At 38.4% G+C, this 22,067-nt stretch overlaps 1 protein-coding gene across 1 annotated transcript in view; it reads left to right on the forward strand.

The window, feature by feature from the left end:
- The first annotated feature begins 2,977 nt into the window (after positions 1-2,977).
- The window catches only part of LOC146005390 (epidermal growth factor-like protein 7), a 92,095-nt gene continuing 73,005 nt past the window's right edge, over positions 2,978-22,067 (forward strand). Inside the window, exon 1 of the mRNA XM_083144621.1 lies at positions 2,978-4,282. Within this exon, the coding sequence (XP_083000747.1) occupies positions 3,945-4,282 (338 nt within the window). The 5' untranslated portion in view covers positions 2,978-3,944. The remainder of the gene's footprint in view (positions 4,283-22,067) is intronic.

The raw sequence follows: 22,067 nt of genomic DNA on the forward strand, positions 1-22,067 counted from the left end.
GTACAGCCAACGGCAAATATAATAGCAAATTGTCCATAACCATGTTAATTTATTCTGTTTCCCACAACGTATGGTCCAAGAATTATTAAAGCAAAAAGCACCAATTAGCTGAGGACAACTTCTGGTCGAACATAAATGCAATTCCATTCCCTAAAAAAAAACATAATTTAGGGAAGAGAACGAAAATAGCGATTGACAATTTGCCTATTGTTATCTCTGCGGCTGACTGTACAAAGTTACATTAGACACTTCTTATTAAACGAACAATCTTACACATAACAAAATGTGTACACCATTTTAGCTTCCAATATCCTAGCAAATAACTCCCAGAATAAAAACCTATTTGTTCGTGACCTCACTTTCTAACACATTGACGTCACTTCTGGTAAACTAATGGGAGCTCGCTAGCCCTGATAGATCGACCTTTGTTCTTCCACCTGTTCGCACGGAGTTTTTGCCGTGCATAGAAAGAGAAAAAAAGAAGAGTATATTTTCTGAGAGACTGTCTGGAAAGTGCACGTGGATAGACCCAAGTCTGGAGATTCAAGTTCTGCACGCAGGGAAGCAGCAGTGAACGTCCCGAGCCGGATGATTTCGGATTCAGAACACAGCAGAGAGCACTCACACAGCTGCATTCCTGGGAGCACGGTGCGTGTAATTGCCCACGATGGCGAAATAGCACAGATGGCGCACTTGCCGCATGGTCCATGGACAGAGCTAAAAATAAGCTTCCTACCACTGAACGAAGCGAGAAACTTACGGAAAATCTTCGCAGACGCCTGAACAATGTTTGAATAAAGAACATATGGAGTAAAGAAACAACATTTAGCAAAACAGCGATATCTTGTGTCGTCCATATATCGGTTGATTACCCTAGCGTGCTCAGGATTTTCGAAACAGAGGGGGGGGGGGCTATGTATATATATTTTTGGAAGCCTGTCTTCATTTTGCGATCTTTTCCTGTCTTTGATGTAATTCTTTTTTATGAATGCTCAGCCCAAGGGTTGGGGGGTGATTATGACCCCACCAAACCCCCTTGTGCACGCCACTGGGTGGTTATAATCCTACTCAGAGTCCTCTGGAGCTGTTCAAAGCATTCGGATTGAGCTGATTCTTGGTATAAAGGTTATGGAGACCATGCGGAAGTGAATATTGACGAAAAACAAATTAGTTCAAATTTTCACCACCAGGTGAAACTATAGCGCTGAAATCTAGTGCAGTGAACAACATCCTACTGTCGAATCCACCTGACTTACGTTTTCAAAATGTTATTGGCGTTGACGGTGCGCACATTGAGCACTGCTGTACTGATTGACAAACTAAAACTAATTTACATGTTCGATTTCTGGTTATTTCAGCGCCACATTTCCACCTGGTGGTGAAAATTTGAACTATTTTCCCCATGTACATTCACTTAGCTTCCTCATGGTCTACATCCAAAAGTGGCAGAAACGTTAAGTAAAATACATCATTAATTCATTCGTTTACCCAGGATACGAACCTATGACCTCAGAGCATTCATGCTACATCACGAAAGCTAGCTACACTCTTTTCATTGTGCTTTGCTTCATTTTCCCCTCTGTCGTCTTTTTGGTAAGTGCAACATATCAAATTGGCATGATTTATAGGTTTGTTTATCTTGGGAGGTCATGATTCCACAAGTTCGTGATGTTGGTTCCTTTTTTTCTCTTTTTTATCGTCAAGCACGTCCAAACTCGTTAAAAAATAGCTTGGTGGCGTTAGTCTGAGAATGTGTTGCAGTTTGAGATGTCTAAAGTTCAGCATATCATGGCACAGGAACGGGCGGGTACAGGGGTACATTTTGCGACTTTACAGTACTTTCTACATGTGTTGATCCGAATTTTACCCATTGTGCCTCTTCAAATAATTTGACAGTCGCAAGATGCTGCTGTTCAAAGAATCTCGTTTAAGTAACTATAAATGAAAAAAAATATATTTTGTCTACATTATCTCAATATTCAGAGCAATGAAAATCAGCGTGAAGGTGAACATATTATACTAGTTACCTCACGTGATCCGTGCCCTCGGAAAACTTCATAGGGAAGTAAAAACTGTTCAAAATGACGGAATGAGGCTTAGAGCTTATCAGTTCCTGAATTGTACATGCTTTTAAAATCTGTCAAAAACTAGCTTCAAAACAGCCATAACAGTTGGAAGAATCAAAATTATTTTGTGAGTACTGCTCTTTTATTGACAGCACAATGTTGTGCAAATTTTATTTTAAAAATTGAAATTTATGTGATCTGTTCTAAAATACAATGTCCCATGTTTATGCGTATAACACACATCATACACTCGAATAAACAAAATCCATATGTTATGTAACATTAGCCAGTATATTTTAGATCAGCCCCATACACACACACACACACACACATACATAGAGGCTGAACTTTGTATCGTTCCACCAAATCAAAAACGTTTCTGCGCCACTGTAACATATAAACAGACAGCCTCAGGCACTCTCTCGGCATGGCATACTAATGAAATTGTGATTCAGGTGAAATTTTCATATTGACATTCAAATTTATTATTCTCGAACAAGACGAGACTCGAGCTGTAAGTTAGTTTCGATATTTAAGAGCAATTCCAACTTGTGTCTTGTGAAGTATTGTTTCAAAAGCACGTTTCCTCAATTCTGAGCGACCTACAAACAGATTTTACATCGCCCATTCATTCGCCGTAAACCACTGACATGGCATCTGAACATGGAAAGAAAGCTACGTGAATTTCGAGATGACATTCAATTCATCGAAAGAAAAAGTGGGATTTCATCTTCGTGCTGCTTCAGTTCGTAACGACAGTGGTGCCCTCAGGTGCGGAAACATGGCAATCTTTCTACCGTGGACCACAATTGGCTGTTTTCAGAGGGCCAACATATCGTCTGCTTGGGAAAAGCACGTGGCCGTGAGAAGGATTCTAAACAATCAACAGTCGCTTGCTCGACACTCGCGGCATCAGGCGTTTATCGTCGGCGTGAGCAACTTGCAAGTATGTGAACATGTGCGCGTGTATGTGTGAGCGAGTGCGTTAAGTGCATGGATTTTTTTAATCTACGAAAAAGTGTCAGTGTCGTACAAAATCAATCTAATAATTTAGATCTTACGAAACGAAAGAAAAGAAACATTAGTTTCTGTAACATAATTCTGTGCTCGCACGATTTGTTACACCAACGCAGAGCTCAAGTTAAATCAAGTTGAAGCTCAGGAAAGAAAGAAGAAAAGTAGCCTGTGAATTCTTCTTTTTCTTCTCCCCGAACTTGCCTTTAATGCTTGTTACACAGCGGGCACTTTAGCCAGAAATTAACGGTTATATGACGGCCGGTCGTCGGTTAATTTTACCCTAAGGTTAAAAGAATGAGGTGGGCGATATCGTGATAATTACCTTGCACCATGGCGCCGATTGTACGGTGAGGAACACAGCACGTAAAATCGTCTGTAATTTGTCACTCGAATTGACTGCGCATCGAACGTGCTAAGCAAGTTTTCGGTAAGAATTTTAAAGACGCACCACAAGCGGAGAAGGAAGAGAAGAGGTGGAAAAAGTTGTAGAAAGAATTCGGCGTGAAGAAGATCGACAAACTTGATAAACAAGCGTTGACCTTTGGATGGAGGAGGCAAACAAACAACGACCTGCAACAAGAAGAGAAGGGTGTAATTTTCTGCTGAGTTGAGGAGTTATTTTTTGTTCTGCTGCAGAAACATGTTCTGTTTGCGTGTTTTCCTTGAGTTTATTCTGTGTGTTATACAGTGTTTCGTCTAATTGCGAATAGGTAATTTAATGGAAACCTAATGTTAAAAGTGGCACGAGTTTGAAAAACAAATTCCTTGTTCGAGTTGAAATATAGGGTGATACTAAAGTCACGTCCAAAATACCGAGAGGAAAATGATACGGATCATGTAACATTCAGGGTAAACATAAATATGGGAATTCCGCGTGCAACATTGTTTGTAGCAATGCTTTTCTGTGTCGTGCACACAAGACGTCACTACAACACTTACAATCCAAGATCATACAGATCGCAAAGAACTTACGAAAAGAGGCACTACCCGGCTCAAAATGATCTCAGAAACTATGGATCTTCTTCGACCTACGTCAGGGGTACCAATCCAGTATCTCCTGCGTATAGTCATTTAAGGGATGAAGAGCGTACTGTGACGTCAACAACATCGAAAGTGTTGACAACTTCGGCCACTACTCCCCCACCGAAAAAAGAAGAGAACAAGGCAGAGATGAAACCGTACACTAGACACCAAAGTGGGTGAGTAGTCTGTTTTTATTACTACTTTGTATATTTTTCAATATTTAAGAGGTGTCCATTTCAATATATTAATTAAATTAAAGTTCTTTTTTTTCTTTTTTTCCCAATTAGGGGCATTCTGAATTCCGAAATTTCTGTCCCGATTTCAATTGTTGGGAAATGTGTTTCCGATTCGGGATTGCCTCTTGCCTCCGTGGCGGAGTGTTTGTTATAACACGGTAGAAGCCAAAAGTCCTAGATTCGAACCCTGCGTGAGGCATGGATGTATTATTGTTCATTGTGCTTGTTCATTCATTCATTTCATCTGTTCATCAGCTATTCTTATCGTTGCAATTAACCGAAGAGACAGAAATCGATGTAAAATCAACGAAATAGAAAAATAAATCCTATTTATGATTTCCAAACTGTGTATTTTTGTTATTTGTCTCGCTTTTCTGCCATTTTCGGCTGATCACGACGTTGATGACGAACGATGATTGGGTGAAACTTTTGAAGAACACTCAAAGAAACATCCAGGCAGAGGGTTTGAACCTGGAACCTTTGGTAGCGATTTCTTACGTCGTTCAACCAACACGCGTGCAACCCACTCAGGCCGCTTCAGTGGGAAATCGTGTGTAGAACCACAGATAAGGGTATACCCTTGTGGTAGAACTCTAGATTTCCAGAATCTTCTGAAAATCTCGAAAATTTATCTTCTGAAGTACCGGGATTTTTTCAAGTCTTGTCCAGTCTGGACCAAAAATATCTTGTTCCGTAAAACCCTAGTTTCAATACAAGGACAAGAGATAGAAATGTGTAACTTTGTGGCTATGTAGGTCTAGAATGTGCGAGGTCTTTATCTTCTTTTGTTCGGTGATTGAGTAAATTATTGATCTTTAGTAAACTATAAACTACATTTCTGTATTATAGAACGTTACCAATTGCATATCGCACTTAACATTCACAGAATATACAGGACTGTAGTAATGATATTACGATATTTAAATACTATTAGCAGTGGCTGCGATTGGGTTCCAAAACCGGGGGGGGGGGGCAAAGAGAGTATATTTCCCTTTGCATATAAGGTTTACCATAGTGCGGGAGCAAAAGTAGCGAAAATTGGGGGGGGGCAACTGCCCCCTCGCTCCCCCCTAATCGCCGCAACCTATTAGTTATAAATACAGATGCATGTTTTGAACCAAATTTAGATATGCCTGTAGTAGAATTACGGCTTCTGTTGCTCAAAATTATGTTCTAAAATACTAAAAAATATATATATAAATAACGATGATAGCATACATATCCAGGAATTTGTTTGAATTAACAAATAATTTTGACCAAATGTTTTGGTAACAACTTTAAACAAATCTGTACGATAACCGAAAATCATTTGGTACATTTGTTTGTCGACTATTTAAATGAATATTTGATTACCTGAATCTACTTTCTGGCTAGCCCAGACAAACTTTTTCTTTCCGTGTATAATCTCAGAGGGAAAAACTTTCTTTGCAAGGTTGGGAAAGATATTTGGAATGTAGAACCTGAGAGAAAATATCACTTCCCTGCTTCAAATCGAAATCTGTGAAGTAGTACGCGTGGAAGAATGCATTTGTGTCATAGAACGGCTGAGCGGCCATTTCAAACGTGGAAGAAAAAACAATGCGTTTATCGGTATGGGATCACACAGAAATGACATGTTCATGTGTGATCATCTCTTCGTTCTTGAACTTGGGAACGATCTTCCCTCCCCTCGCTGAAAACAATGAGAGTTCAATGATTTATCCTGAAATCTTGCAGGGCGTGGTTGTACAGTAAAGGCCGATCAAACTTTCATACGTCGTCTATTCTTGGTAAAGCAACTTGAAGTTGTTTCACAATAATTCTCTCTTAGGAGTACTAACTGAAGATCTGCCGATGAGAAAATGCCAGCCCTTCTTTCTGCTTGGGTACTCATTGGCCCCTTCTGCTCAGTAGAGACGCCAGAAAAAATAAGAGGGCGGAGTGGGATTGGAAGCTTACACACAAAATCTCAGAAGCCGAAAGTTAATGCAGAATATTGTATATGTTGATCATGATACCCATTATATTTTGATAGCCATTTTGTTTTCAAAAACTGAGAACCACGACAGGGGAAGGAAGTGCCCACTCTTTCGTGCTTTCACTGTTGATTCAGCCACTTGTGACTATGGGTTTGACCTCCGTGGCGGAGTGGTAAGCGAGTTACAGCGTAGTGTCCCTGGTTCGAATCCCGACCTGTGCGTGTGTGCTCTTTGTGAGTGTCCCTTCATCAATTTCATCAAATCATCAGTCATCCTCGTCGTCGCGATAAGCCGAAATCGGCAGAAAAGCGATGCTGAGTAACAAAAATCAAATCAAAACTCCATGGTGCTGTTTATCCGTGTCTTTGTTTTGTTTACCGTTACTAAACCGAATGGACACTGACATCACACTATGACGTCTTTGAGAAATTATACAAGCATGTATACAATGTAGATACGAAAGTTTCTCTTCGGAGGCTCCTTCACTCTGCGAACTTTCCAACTTTGATATTGTCACAATAAGAGCAAGCTTCTTATACACACTTAACCAAGAAGTGCATACATTTTTGAAATGATACTTTTTCTTCTTTTAGGAAGAACAAGACAACGTGAAGTGTAGCCAGGTTTTGACTTGGAAGATATATTTTTTGTTAATGTTACAAATGGTGCCATAAAAGAGAGGGCGCAAATGTTGAATACGACACAAAAGTATTGTGAAATAAAAGTAAAACAACATGATACTATATAAGACGGAATATCGCAGTATCACACGTACAGAACAGCTTGTGCAGTTGCTTGACTGTGCAGATTCAAAAATCTTATCTCTATTACAAAGCATTCTCGGGAACGTATATCACTTGCTGACCTACTCTTGGAATTGCATATCGTTCGATGCTTCAAGAAGAGTGCATTCAACAATTCAACGCTAGTTTCATCAGCATTTCGATAACCGATACTTTAACTAACGAGAATGAGGCTGCTACGTATCTCGCGAGGAAAAGTTTGGCAGTTAAAATCCGCAGAGGTTAATCAATACCATGCATACAATTTTAGAACTGATCAGAACTGCGGAAAATAGCTTCGCCGTTAATTAGAATAAGTTTGTGTCTTCAACATAGACATTCGTTAATCCAGATGGTGTGTTTCAAAACATGATATATAGCAGTGTATGTGTAGGTCAATAATTTGAGCTACGTAACGAACGTTATCGAATGGAAGCGTTTTGATGAGGATTTTGAAGAGTGGAAATGAAAAGTGAATCCATAGGATTCGAAGTGAACGAGTACTTGAAATATTGAAAGAGAAGACGCATTTTAATATGATAAATGAAAGGTGGGGGGAATGGAACAGAACCTGCTTGAAACAGAAGGAACGAATACTAAGGACGGCAAATGAGATGTCCCTGTTCTCTTGTATGTAGCCTATCATATTCCTAGTGTGTTGAAAATTGGACAGTATTCTTTAATCTTCAACTTTACATCCGTTCTATACTCACAGGGCAATTTATGGTGAACTATTCAACCAGTTGATTACAAGCCCTAGGGCGTTCATGGCTTTAGGTGTTTAATATTATTACAAAGTTTAACCCTGTTGTTGTGTTCGGGTCATATTGACCCGAAACTATATTTTATGTGTATATAATCTTGTATTAATGTTTGCACAAAGCTGTATTCCCGTGACTTTATGTTTATAGTGGGTTGCTTGGTTATTCAAAAGAAAATATATATAAATATTATTTTATTACTATCACTGAATGGTGTGTTCGGGTCAATATGACCCGAAGTCGTTATATGAACTTTTATAAATGTATTATTATTACTAATAAAATTACGAAATAAAAATCAAAAATCAAAATAAAAGCTACGAAAAGCAAATGTTGCCATATTTCTTTAAAGAAATAAGAAATATTTCACTCGGGTCATATTGACCCGAACACTACAAATGTAAGCAAAATTTGAACACTACAGCAGGGTTAAGTGTGCAGATATGGGCTGAATCGCCATAATTTAAATTTTTATTTTTTATATTGTTGTTATCATCACTTCTTGTAGATTTTGTTCGGTCGCAAGTAGGTTATAATATAAATAGACAATGTTGTAATGAATAAATATGAACAGGTGTTCTGTGTAATACAACGTAGAGGTACGGGAACTTCTCAAACACCCTGTAGCAGGATGGGGGCAACCTGATTACTTGATGGGAAGTAAAAGATAATGAAATGAAGGCTATGAATAGAGTAGTCTGGAGACTAGGATTCTGTGTCCGAGCACAATGCCACATTGCAATTGATGATGAGGATGGTAACATTGCCGGCTCGGTGGCCGACTTTTGATCACCTCACCAAAGATCGCGGATTCAGATCCCGACATGAGTGTTCTTTGGGAGCGTCCCTTCGTCAATTCCATCATGTCATCGCTCATCCTTACCGTCGCCATTAGCTAAAAGTTGCAGAAAACCGCCGTTAAATAACCAAAATGCAAATACGACTGTAATAATATCATTGTTATTGGCACTGATATTAACGAGTTGAGCAAGTACCTCCAGTAATGGGCCTCGCTTTCGGAAGCTGACGGAAGCTGAGATCACTCGAGGTGAACCTCTTTAACCAATTTACTTCCTTCGACCCCTCCAATATATCCGTTGAGGTTAACCAACAGTACAATAAGCACTGGCGTGCGCAGAGGGGGGAGGGCTACAGCCCCTTCCGAAATATTGAAATAATCAATATTTTCAAAGAAAAAAGTGATGAACTCGGGAAAAACAGAGTCGTAAATGCAAATTCCCCTTAAAACGACACCCAATTCTCATTTTTGAAAGTGGAAAGTTCTAATTAAGGGAAGTATCTTATTGTGTATGCCCCCCCTCTGAAAGGCAGCTGATGTACCTTTATAACTCCAACACTCTGCCTACGCCAGTGCAAATAAACAAAATTAACACTAACGCATCACCGACTACAATGATTCATCCACACACTCATCGAAATTTCCTTCAACACCAGCCTAAAAACCTACAAGAATGCCCAATTTGATATGTACACTCCTATCCCAATGTGAAACTTTTGCCTACTTTCGATATTCGATGTATAGACAAAAGGCGATTTCGTGACTGGATATGACCAAATTAAAGTGGTCGTTACTTTTGATGCATCCTGTACTCGAGGAATGCACCAGAGTAAAGTAAGACCTTCAGGCAGTTTATCCTTCGAGCGTAATAGGAGCTGCAGATCAAGTTACACAGAATTCCTGCTGCACCGAGCACTGCTTCTTTGTCGTTTTTTCTTCTTGCATTGCAAGGGGACGATGAGTGCAAAACAAACGTGCTTTATTTGCTGTACACAGGTCTGTCTCACACACACCAGGTGGAGCTGGTGTTCGGGAAATGCGTACAAGGCAGGGAAACGCCATTTGTGGAGTCGAAAGTTCCAAGTCCATGCTAAGAAAAAACACTTTAACTGCTACATTTATAAAATGAATTGTTCAAGTGTGAACTTCACGAGAATATCCCTTGAACAGCATTATGTTGCAGTGTGTCAAGCTTGATATGTAAAGGGAAGTCAACTTAGTGCAGTTGGCGTAATAGTTTGACGAGATAGTCGAGTGTAAGAGCATACAAAAACAAGAGGAGCGATCTTAACGAAGTTAATGTGCTTAGGTTCTCGATTTATATGATAATTGAACTGTCGGGTGACAAGCAGGGTTGTTAAAGGTCCAGGATCCCATAAATTATAATGGGTTCTATTGGGTTCCGCTGCAGGACTGGAATATTTTTTCTCGCACAATTTAAATTCGGTCCAAGTTGCGTATTGTTTCATTGAAAAAAAGTTCCTGGACAATTTAAATTGGTCCGGAAAAAGGTTCCTGGACTGTATTTAAATTGATCCATCAAAAAAGGTTCCTGGACCGTATTTAAATTGATCTGGTAGAAAGATTCCTGGACCGAATTGAAATACTTTACAGATAAAAAGGTTCTTTACGGTCCAGAACCCATTTACGCTTGCTCATTATCTCTCCTGGACCGGAATTGAATTTATTTAAAATATCTGGACCTTTAACAACCCTGGTGACAAGTCTTCATGGAAAAGTCTGGAAACAAAGAAGTGTAAGTTATTCTTACATAAAATTGTACATATTAATAAAAATAGACTCTTTGTGAAATTTCTATTTCTATAACCAGCCTAGTTTTGGGAGTAGTCATCGTAAGCCAGGGGTACCAGGTTCGAACCTTGGTTAAGTAGGGGCCTCCCCGATGGCGCAGTGGTAGCGTCATCGCCTTGTAGTCCAGGGGTCCCGGGTTCGATACCCGGTGGAGGCACATGGCACAGTGGTTCGGATCCCACTTTAAACCGTAGGTCCAGTCCCGATTAGCCTTACTGTGCATAAAGTGGACTTAAAACACCAACTCAAACCAAACCAAACCTTGGTTAAGTCATGAATGTATCATTGTGTGCGTGTATTCCATCATCCATTCCATCTCATCATCATCATTTGTAATCATCGTCGCGATTAACCCAATAGGAGGAAACGCGACGGAATATAACGGATAGAGAGAGAAAGCTAATGTAATAGAAAAGTCTGTATTGATTCCTATTAGGTAACCATTACATTTGAAAAATCTCAAACAAGGGACAAAAATTAATGAAAATCTCTCTTCCCTCTTTCTGTCAATTCAAGTTTTTGGAGTACTATTGGTGTGAAGTCCACTTTATGCACAAATAGGCAAATCTGGACGTACAGTTTAAAGTGAGGTCCAAAGCACTCCAATGTGCCTCCACCGGGTATTGAACCTAGGACCCCCTTGATTACAAGGCGACGACGTTGCCACTACGCCACAAGGGAGACTGTTTCGTCAATTCGAAGAACGTTTCTGGAGGCGGTGTATGTACAGGGTGATTCAGAAGTGATGATACAAAACTTTAAAGGTGAAATGTATACATCAAGAGAAGCTTCGGTTGTGATTTATTTTACTTCGCGTTGCTCCCATTTCCCTGGGAGACTCTCGCTTCTCTTGGTGCCAAACTGTCCGGACCCATGTTGCAATGAACAGTTTGCGAGAAAATTACGAAGGACAGGTTATTGATGCGATCCACCTCTGACGTATTTGCTTATACCCAAGCTCAGTCTACTGGGTTCTCCTCACACACTTGTTACCAGACTTTAATCCTTTGGATGTTTGTGTCTGGGACTATCTGTGGATATGCAGCTGTCTGTTTTTCACAGTCGTAGAGCAAAAGCACTGGATGAAGGTTGCCTGTTACCAATTAAGAAATGAGGCGGGGGTGTTTGAAGAATTATGAACACAACGCTGAGAGGAGCATACTATTGTGTACGGATGCAAGGACAGAATTTCGAACAGCACACGATGATTTAGTTGGTAGATTTGATGTGTTAAGTCCACTTTATGCTCAGTAAGGCTAATCGGGACTGGACCTACAGTTTAAAGTGGGATCCTAACCACTATGTGCCTCCGCCAAGCAAGGCGACGGCGATACCACTACACCATCGAGGAGGCCCTCAGCGCACGGTGAGCATGAGTATCAGCAACACGTCAGTAGCGGATCGTAAGAATAACTTACGTTCACCATTTTCTCGCAACGATTAATTTGCGCACCAACATTAGCAAACTTTTGTTACTCTCCTATAGTGTGAAATTTTCACATTTACAGTTTGAATCTTCACTTCTGAATCACCTAGTAAAAAAAATATATAATTTTGCATTTGAGGCTGTTTATAGGAATTTCGGATTGGTAAATTACTAGTATTATCGGCCTCTACCGATTATCTAGTTCTAGTCCCATTCGTAATATATATATATATATATATATATATATATATATATATATATATATATATTGAAGTGTGACTCAATTTATAACTAGGGAATCTTAGAGTCGAAACGTCGAAAGGATATATCGAAGAAACGTAAAAACTTACTCGGAAACATTTCGCCTAGATGAACTTCAGAGTTGTGAAAGTTTACGTGTAATATAGTCACAATATGAGAAATATCAAAAACTCATCATACTTGTCATTGCAGAAGTTTACACAGTATATTTGCAGAATTCAACCTATATTACTGAACTGCGTTTGAATTAGTAATATTTTATAATCTTCCGTTCGATTTATCTTTCATTCCTCTTAATCATGATGAACACTTTCTGTCCATTTTTAGAAAGTGTCAAAAATGAATGATTCACTTTAACGTTGTTTATAAATGACAGTTGACCATTATACATGCACAAGAAATCATATGATTAATTATGAAAAGAACATCGGAGAAAACGTAATTCATACAAACACTGCATTTGTTTCTTGCTGAATGAAAAAAAATACGTCAATATGTAAAAGAAGTAACACCGAAGAGTTTCCGAACACTTGAGATTCTTGCCTAGACCCACCTGTACTTTATTGACCTTGGGTTCCAAGACCTACTGTGCAGTCAGGCGTTTTGAACCCCGACGCCAGATGGCACTGATCCAAGTTTACTGCTCAATTGGGCGGTCTATCATATCTGTTGCCACTTCTTTAAAAGGCAGGTTAGAGAGGATGATGTTCCGGAATATGAAGAACAACTTTTTCTTCGGTTGAGACAGCAGAGGTAGACCTCTCGTGTGGTAAGCACGAGGTTCATTAGCTATTCAAGTGGACGGAGGCAATGACGTTGGTGCAGACAGGGGTGCCCATCCCCCCCAAGGCCAATGGCGCATCCCCCCAAATTCATGACATGCACCCCCCCCCCCAAATCATATCATTCGCGCCCTCAAACAATATCGTAATCCCCACAAAGTATTTAATTACGACAGCGTGTCTACCGAAAGTAACTTTTTTCTTATCTTTACTGAACACTATACTTGATCTCCTCCTCCTCCCTGAACAGGGTTCCCTCTCACTCAATATCCCCTAAAATCGTTCATCATAATCCCCCCAAAATAGTTTGGATGGATACGTAATATTGATGGCTATTTGAATGAAATACCATGTAAAACTGTCCATATTTTTAAATTGTTCGATTTTCAAGAAACTTAGCACATTCATTGGTTAAATGTAATAAATTAAATTATGCAAATTTGCATATAAATAGTGTTTATGAGTGGGTTTATAAAACTCACAATTTGAGTATTTTACACAACTTAAGATAAAGATAGAAAATTCAACCTTGGCAAACCAAATAACATGCTCCAGCCGTATGACCGATTCAATTATTGTTTCAAGAGAAATTACAGAATCCTAGCTAGAAATTCTTAAGCTCAGGGCGATAATAAAATACTGTTCCTCTTTCAAAGAACTCACCCCCCTTCCCAGTTTTCTTTTGGTAAATATAATTATTTTAGTAACCAATAACAATAATTCTGTAATTTATCTTCAGTGCAAATTTACCTTGTTAAAGTTAGATATATTTTTGTTCCAAACGATGCACCTGCTTTAAATTAAGCAGTATACCAACATTAAGCATTATATTTTAAGAAGGATGTTATTAATGAACATCGAAAATATCGCTTATATCTTGTAATGCAGCTATAGCTAAACTTCACATTCATCTCAGCAAAGCGCCAAACACGCATTCGAAGCGAGCAAGAAATGTTTTTTAACATCCACTTCTTTGCAGGCTTTCAAAAATAGCTATTAATTTAATGACGTGTCAATACTGTCTTAGGATCCCGAGATATTTAGTCTTTTCCAGCTTCTCTTTTGGCACGTTCGGAGTCGAAAATGTGTGGATACCATATTGCTAAATACAGTCTCCAAAATTTAATGTTAGAACTCTCTCTCCACTACAGAAACCTCTCGACAATCTAAGATTTAACACTGTGGGAGCTCCGAGTGAGTGAGCGTAATCCGGTCGAGAAGACCTACTATAACGGCTGGGGATACGTCGGGCTGACCCCCCGACTATTCCAATACTGGTTGAAGATCTCCACGCTTAGAGGTGACGAAGGAAAGCGTGGGAGGGAGATCGGCAGTCGGTAGGTATGCCTAGGCCCTTCATGGGCTGTTGCGCAACGGATTATTATTATTATTATTATTATTATTATTATTATTATTATTATCAAGAGCTTCCTGTCTCCTCCTTGAAATGTAATACTCAAGCCTACCACCAAAATTTCCATACCAATTTTAGACTTACTGTTGATATTGAAGAGTAGATATTGCCTCCTCGAAAAAAATAATTCTCAGTCTCCACACCAGAATTTCCGCAACAGTCTAAGACAATATTACACAAGAATTGGATATCTCCCTGAATTTAAGATTCAATTTCCCTCTAACTAAAATACACGCAATAATCTAAGATATAGAGCTGGATACTGCCCCCCCCCCCCCCAACGTTTAATTCAACCTCCCCGCAGAACCCACATATCAATTAAGGCCTAATATGTAACAGTTGGATATCCCCCCCCCCCCTTTTCGACAATAGCTACCCTTAAACACTTTCTTCTCTTCATCTAATGGTTTAAATATGAAATATGGTGCATTTAAGGTGTAAAATGTTTACATATATTTTGGAAAAACATATAAATGTTGAATTTTATATTATTTGAATGGAAAAAATCCCCCCAAAAAATCTCGATGGTGCAGCCTGCGCCATAATCCCCCCTGTGGGCACCCCTGGGTGCAGAAGTAATGGCTCGTTCACCACGAAGCTGCATTTACAAGATGACAGACATTTGTAACTTGTCTGGAGTTGTAAATGCCTGTATCGTTCTTGTCTCGAGTTTCGCAATACGCCCCTCCCCCCCCCCCCACACACACACACACCTCACAAACTTTCGCAGCGCAGCTTATTGAGGTAATTACGGAAAACAAGTTTTCTAAGGGTTTATATCTTTGATGTCTTGTTTCGACTACGAACCGTCAAAAAATGGCATTTTTGTCCCGGATGTGTGCAACCACGACGCACAGATTCACAGTTGCCACTAATAGATTAACTTTGCAATTACAATAATCATAAATCTGCCTTGACTGACCGACGTTCGGCGATGTGGTGGGTGGTCACAGTCACAGGCGTACGAAGATGGGGCTACAGCCCTCCGAAATTTTGAGAAAATCAACTTTTTCAAATAAAAGCAATGAAGAACTGGAAAAAAAAAAAAAAAGAAAGCAGTGGTAATGCAACCCCCCCTAAAATGACCCCCGATGGCTACTTTTGAGAGTAGAAAGTTCTAAATATACGAAATATCTTGTTATGTATACCGACCCCATAGAAAGTAGCTACGTACAGTTGGATCCATGAGTATTTGCAAATTGTCCATCACCATGTTCGTGCACTTTATTTGACCTAATAAGAGCTTCAAGAATTAAAAGAAAACTCAAAACAAGCTCTTGACAACTTCTACGCCAGCATACATAAAAATCCATCGCTTAAAAACACATAGGATATAAGAGAGAAATTAATGAAAATAGTCATGGACAATTTGCAAGGTAATACTCATGGATCCCACTGTACTACCCACCTTTACAATTTCAGCTCCTCCCGGAAAACAAATAGCCTGCGTACGCCAGTGGTCATAGTGCATCAGGAAGATAATCGTCGGTATGCTGATAGAGTTTGATATGCAGAATGTGCCGACAAAATGTTTCATTGGAAAACCTTTTGCTGAAGATATTATGCTGTGGAAGATATAACTTGACCATATATTTCTGGAACGTGTTGTCCACACTAAAAAAAATGCACACGCAAAGCAATGTTTATTATCGATTAGAATTAAGCTCACTCCTTTATGTGAGCTTTTACATCACAATTCTTGTGCCTAATTAAAATATTTGCTTTTGGTGCATTCTTTTGCAGTCACCCTGTATTTTGAGTTCGGTTAATAGTTAGAAATGCAGGGAGGAGAGTCCAGACAAAACAACAGACAAGCTCTCCTCTGTTATTACCTTAAGTAGCACCACTGGTAAATATGGTGGTTGGGAGAAAGGAATTGTGAGTTTATGGCTCCTGAAACCATTGGGCCTCGAAGGCTGAGGTAAAAAAAAATCACATGGGAACACCGGTGGAACTAATAGTTCGGCGTTTTGCCGCCAGAGGGCACCAAGGTTGCGTGACCCGCTGGAAGGTCAGTTGAAGCACGCAGCACCGCCCAAAACCTTGGGGGAGAGCCTAGGAGACATTTTTCACTTCGACTTTCATGCTTACTTTTTTAACAAACTTCCTTCTTTTGCTGGTCTGTGAGATAATGCTGGCGGGAGTTTCCTAGCTGTAAGGATGCGTGTGTGCGCGTGGGGGGCGGGGGTCTGGCTAAAGAACATTTATTCCATGATAATTTGTTGCGTCTAATGAGTCAATTATCATAAGTGCTCTCCCTTAAATAGCTGCCTCTACTAATGCCTTATTTTTGATAAATGTGCCTCTTAAGACATTCCGGAAGAATGGGAACAAAGGAATTGCTGGTATAATCATGGGCGTCGCCAAAACCTTTTGTAAGGGGTCAGGTCATTGATAAAACTTGAAATGTAGAGATTATGGTTAGGATTATACAATAATAAATATTATAATTTAATAAAAATAAACCAATTTTATCCCAAATTTATAATAATAATATTTACTATTATATCATTAGGGATACTTTTCAACTCGCTTTACCAGATAACTGTTTAACATTATTCTTAACTTTTCACATTAGTGTACTCAAAGGCACAGCTATTCTGATTTGTTATTAACTTTTATATACTTCGTTCAAAACAAGTTTAAATGAAAATTTTAGACAAAGTTTATGCTGTTTGACGTCTCCCATAAAACTTTATTTTTTTGGAATTTTGAAAACTGTGGGACCATTTATTCTATGGGTTAATTTTTTATGGTAAAATACAATAACATAATCCGATTGTTGTATTTTACGGTCAATTTTATCGATCTTAGGTAGTTTTTACTTAGGTTTTTCCGTTCGAATACAAAAACTTTCAGCTCTCTTGTAACTTGAAATGAATGATGTCAATTTACAGGAGAGAAAGGGGGGGGGGGTGTTCGACTTCCCCTCCCAACGCTCATGGGTATAATGAATGGATTGATGAAGATAAAATAAGAAATATACGATTAAAATGGGAAAGCTTCAAGGATCTAGAGATAACAACAACTGCACAGGGTGATTTTAAATAAAGGAGGCAGCTGAGCGTTGAGGGACATCCTACTGCCAGACTTCAGGAAATATTGAATTCAAGGAAATACGAAATACTGTTGCGCCAAGATTGTGTACACTCAGAAAACATGCGAACTACAGAGCTAAAGAGTAGAAACGCACGGATTTATTAATTTCAAGGACTGTTTCAGTTACCTATACACTCCTTTAACATTTGTTGTTTTACGTCGCTGTTGTACAGATAGGTTAGTCGCAACGATGAGGATGAATGAGAAAATGGTGAAATAGATGCTGAAAGATCCCGTTCTCGGACTATGCAGCTCGCGATGGAGGAGAGGCTTACAGTCTGTCGCAAAGAATAACTGTAGGCACCATGTTAATTCATTGTGTTCCGCAATGTTGAGGCTTATGAACTTAAGGCCGTACTAAAGGCAATTTTGTGGTACGTTTTCGATAACAGATGGCAGCACCGTTTGCCATGGCAAGCGAGGGCCATGTTGCCAGATCTCCGCGTAATCCAGGTAGATACATACAGGTTGGTCGATTAAAGTACTCCTTGATGGGATATGACGTCACGTTAGTTAGCAGAACTGAAATAAAGAAAACAAGGCAAATGTCTGTAAAATCAACACGAGACCGAGACTTGGTCTCGTTTAGTTGGAGATGTCAGTAAATTCAACCTTAAATACGAATGAAAATTTCGCTTATATCAAAACAACTCTAGCACGAAACTTATTCAGGCATAGCAAGGGCGTAGGCTATGTCTGATTTGACAAGTTAGATACTGTTCAATGTGAACATACGTGTATTTTGTTTAATTTTTTTCCTTCTTTAAGACATGCGCCCAAGGGCACCCGCAGGATTTTTTTCTCAGGGTGGCAGAGTCATAGAAACTATTATTATTATTATTATTATTACTGCTATTATTGTTGCTATTATTTTTGTGGTTATTATTATTATTATGAGACATAAATGGTATGCAACTTAATTTTGCTAAATACAAACTATTGAGATGTTCGAGAAAAACAAATTGTAAAGTTTCTCAATATGTTATTAAATCTAATAAGATTTCTATTTGTTCTAGTCATAAGGATCTTGGCATAATTATAGATTCTAAATTGCTATTTGATGAACATATAATTGAAGTTTGTAAAAAATCTAAAAAGGTTTTAGGTTTATATTTTTTAATTGGACTTCCCTTAATAAAATGGAAACTTTTAGATTTCTATTTATAGTTTTGGTTCGCCCATTAGTGGAATATGGAAGTGAATTATGGAACGTAGCAGCAAATAGTCACACCGAGAAGATTGAATCAATTCAGAAATAATTTATTAGGTTACTTTGTATGAAAATGAAGAAAAGTTACATATCACAAAATTATATGGAGTGGTTGGATATACTTAATTTAACAACCTTCAGCTCAAGAAGGAAAGATAAAATTAATGTATTCATACAAAACATTTTGTCAAGTAGGATTGATAGTGAATACTTTATAAATACAATAGTATATAACGTTCCAAAATATGAAACAGGAAGAACTTCATTATCTGTAAAATTGAAAAATGGTGGTGAATTTATAAAAATATTAATTGATGACTTCAACTATGACTTCCCTTAAAATATTATATTTAGGTATAGGATGTGATTTGCTGTAAAAACCATTATGAGTTAATCCTTTGATATTACTCTTTGTGACATAGTGCTGTACAAGTTTTTTTAACTGTTCTCAGTACTTTAAATAAACTATTATTATTATTATTAATACAACTACTACTTCTACTTATTTTTTTAAAATTACATACATTTGTAATTTCCATATTCTGTGTACCTACATACCATTTGCATAACTGTATATTTAACATATTAATTCATGTAGGACAAAAAGCTGTTTTTTATAGTTAGATAATCAGTGTAAAATAGACTATAAACTTAAATGAAACCCTGCTTCAAATAATAATAATAATAATTGCTGTAACTTGCTTCCTGTAAGTCCCATCAAAAAATATGTTGTTTTATAAATGATCTCTACAATTTCAGCATTCGAATTACATTAACTCTTTCTAGAAATCTCAGCGGGGCAGTGCCACCTGGCCCAACCCTGCGAGCGCCCTTGCTTGTGCCTCGATATTTCGAAACTCAATTCGAGACCAGATCGAGATTTTCCTTCGAAGCCGAAACGGGAATGTTAAATTATATTAAATTATATATTTGTAGTTCTCGCGGTATGTGAACTATATGATAGGATGCGAGTGTTTAATCTCCAAGACAGATGAACCAGCCAACGAGTGGCATGAATTCTCATTGATAATGTTACAAATTGTCAAATTTTAAATGCTAGAAAAGGCTTCCTCTATCCACAACGTAACATAATCCATAATCAAGGAGTTTCAAATCAAGTTTTGTATTCCACAAGTGGGCTCAGTGATCTGTTAATGGTTTATGAAGATTGTTCAGTGAAGAAGGTCACACTGTTTGATGAGTGTGAACTGAGCACAACACAAGAGAAAAATAGTTCGTTCTAATGAATTTGGACCCAAAGTTCCTTCAGTGATAAAGGAGAGGGTGTAATAACTAAAAAACTGTGATTAAACGTCCTTTGACAAAGACCGGGTTAGGGACGGCGATTCAGATGTGACTACAATACAAATGTGTACATTTCTTTTCTTAATTCGCTCAATACTTTATCTTTTAGAAAGAATTTATTGCCCTGTCACAGATAACGATCTGTGGTCGAGATTCTGTGTGTCTTGCTCGTTCGGCGTTACTCAATTACGGGAACAAAATGGCGCCTTGCTTGTTTTTACTTGTGAGGTACCTGTTATCAAAAAGATCTAACCCGACGCGACGCAAACAGCCAGCGAGAATAGTCTGTGCAATCTTCAAGTCGAAGATTTACAGCAAAATTATTGCCATGCAAGACTATCTTCGTGCAATTATATAATCAAGCCAGATGGTCTAGAGAGAATATGTCTTTGTTTCATTGTAATCTCGATCAACGCTTCTTATACTGAAGTGGTTGTAATGTTTAAGTAAGTGGTTGGAGATTTGAACAGTAGATGAAAAAAGCAGTAGAAGTTGATCTGTGTGTTTAGTTTTTATGTGAAGTTAAAATTGGACTCTGAGCAAAGTTACGAATAGGCTACTTACACGTAAAAATTACTGCTGAAGCAAAAAAGAAGTACTTTGTGTCACAATCAGTGTTCGTTATAATCAGCTCAGTTAGGAAATGGCCGGGGGAACGTGCCCCACCTAAATCTTGACTTCGAATACATCTCTTAAATTATCTGTTCGTATAATTTCTTCTTTCTCTAGGAAAGTATTAGTGTATACAATCAAATAACGACTCCATTTCATCGCGGCGCGGAGTTCTGTGATTTCGCTGGCCTCCTAGAATTGACGCGGGGTAGGTAGTCATAACGATATTCAAATGCGGGCAATCTGTAGTTGAATTGACCGGTACGTAGTCAAGCGGCCATTCATCTAATCGTTGTCCCAGTACAGCAGTACTAGACTAACTGATAGACGATGTGATATCTGAAGGCCACTGTTGAAGACGTGGTAGTCTGTGCACTCAACGGTGCGAGTTTTCTTTTCAAAACGTGTTCATTACCATATTGCAGTAATAAGAAAAATCTAGTGTCCAACTTTTATTGCAAGAGAAATTCTAGAACGATAATTCGCCAGATTATGGTGAACTGTGGATGCAATATTAATTGCTCTTTGTTTTATTATAAACAACCTTGGAAAATAATTATTTTCATTTACTCTAGAGCCTTTTTTAAATAAATATTTTATTTTTTTACTTGGATCTTTGATTTTTGGACTCTGTAAGAGCCTTGTCGGTTCAGTTGGTATAGTGCGTCTATCCGCGATGCAGGTTCAGTTCACGGAGTGACCTGAAACTTTTCATTAATATAAATGGGTAGGAACATTCCTGGTCGCGCTACTATTCGATACACTTAATTTTGGATTTTGTAGCTAAACCCGTTAGCTTTTCAGATCATATCACAATTATACTCAGGAGCGTGGTCAGGATAAAAGAAAACCTTCCACTGTCCACAATAAATATGTATAGTACAGAATGTTTCAAAAGTTGTGTAGCCCTAACTTTCATCGTTTATAACATGCAAACTACGAGAGGTATTTACACAAGGTTGTCTGCATAATGAAGCTTCGTCCAAGCTATTTGGTTGCCAATTCAATCCCTGCAGGAAATCCTAAACATTAATCAATGTCTGAAGTCAGGCTGAATTATTTCGAGAATGCTAATTTGGGGGGGCTACGAAACTATAGCAGGGTCATAATATGTCAATCTTTGACTTTCTACGAATAGGAGTCATATGTAACACTTAACAGGTTTAGAAATAACGATCTTGTAGTAGAATTGTGGTGGAATTGTAGTGACTGATACTCTAGGTTAGCAACACCAGTAGCCCAGAATTTTGTCGACGCACAACCGCACGAAAAATAACAAGTAATAAATTTTACCCTGGAACATAAACTACAGTTGCACTTGGATACCTTAGTTTGACTCAATTCCAACTGAGCCGGTATTGCACGATGAAGCTTGTTAATCAGCATAATATAATTAGTGTTGCCGAGAGCAACAAAACTTACAGTCGAAAGAAAACTTTCAGGGCAAAATTATGATTTTTCATGCTATTTTATTTCATTACTTGAACATACTTTGTTTCCATGC

The sequence above is a fragment of the Lepisma saccharinum genome, chromosome 23 (assembly GCF_977018435.1).
Source record: "Lepisma saccharinum chromosome 23, izLepSacc3.1, whole genome shotgun sequence".
Lineage (NCBI taxonomy): Eukaryota > Metazoa > Arthropoda > Insecta > Zygentoma > Lepismatidae > Lepisma > Lepisma saccharinum.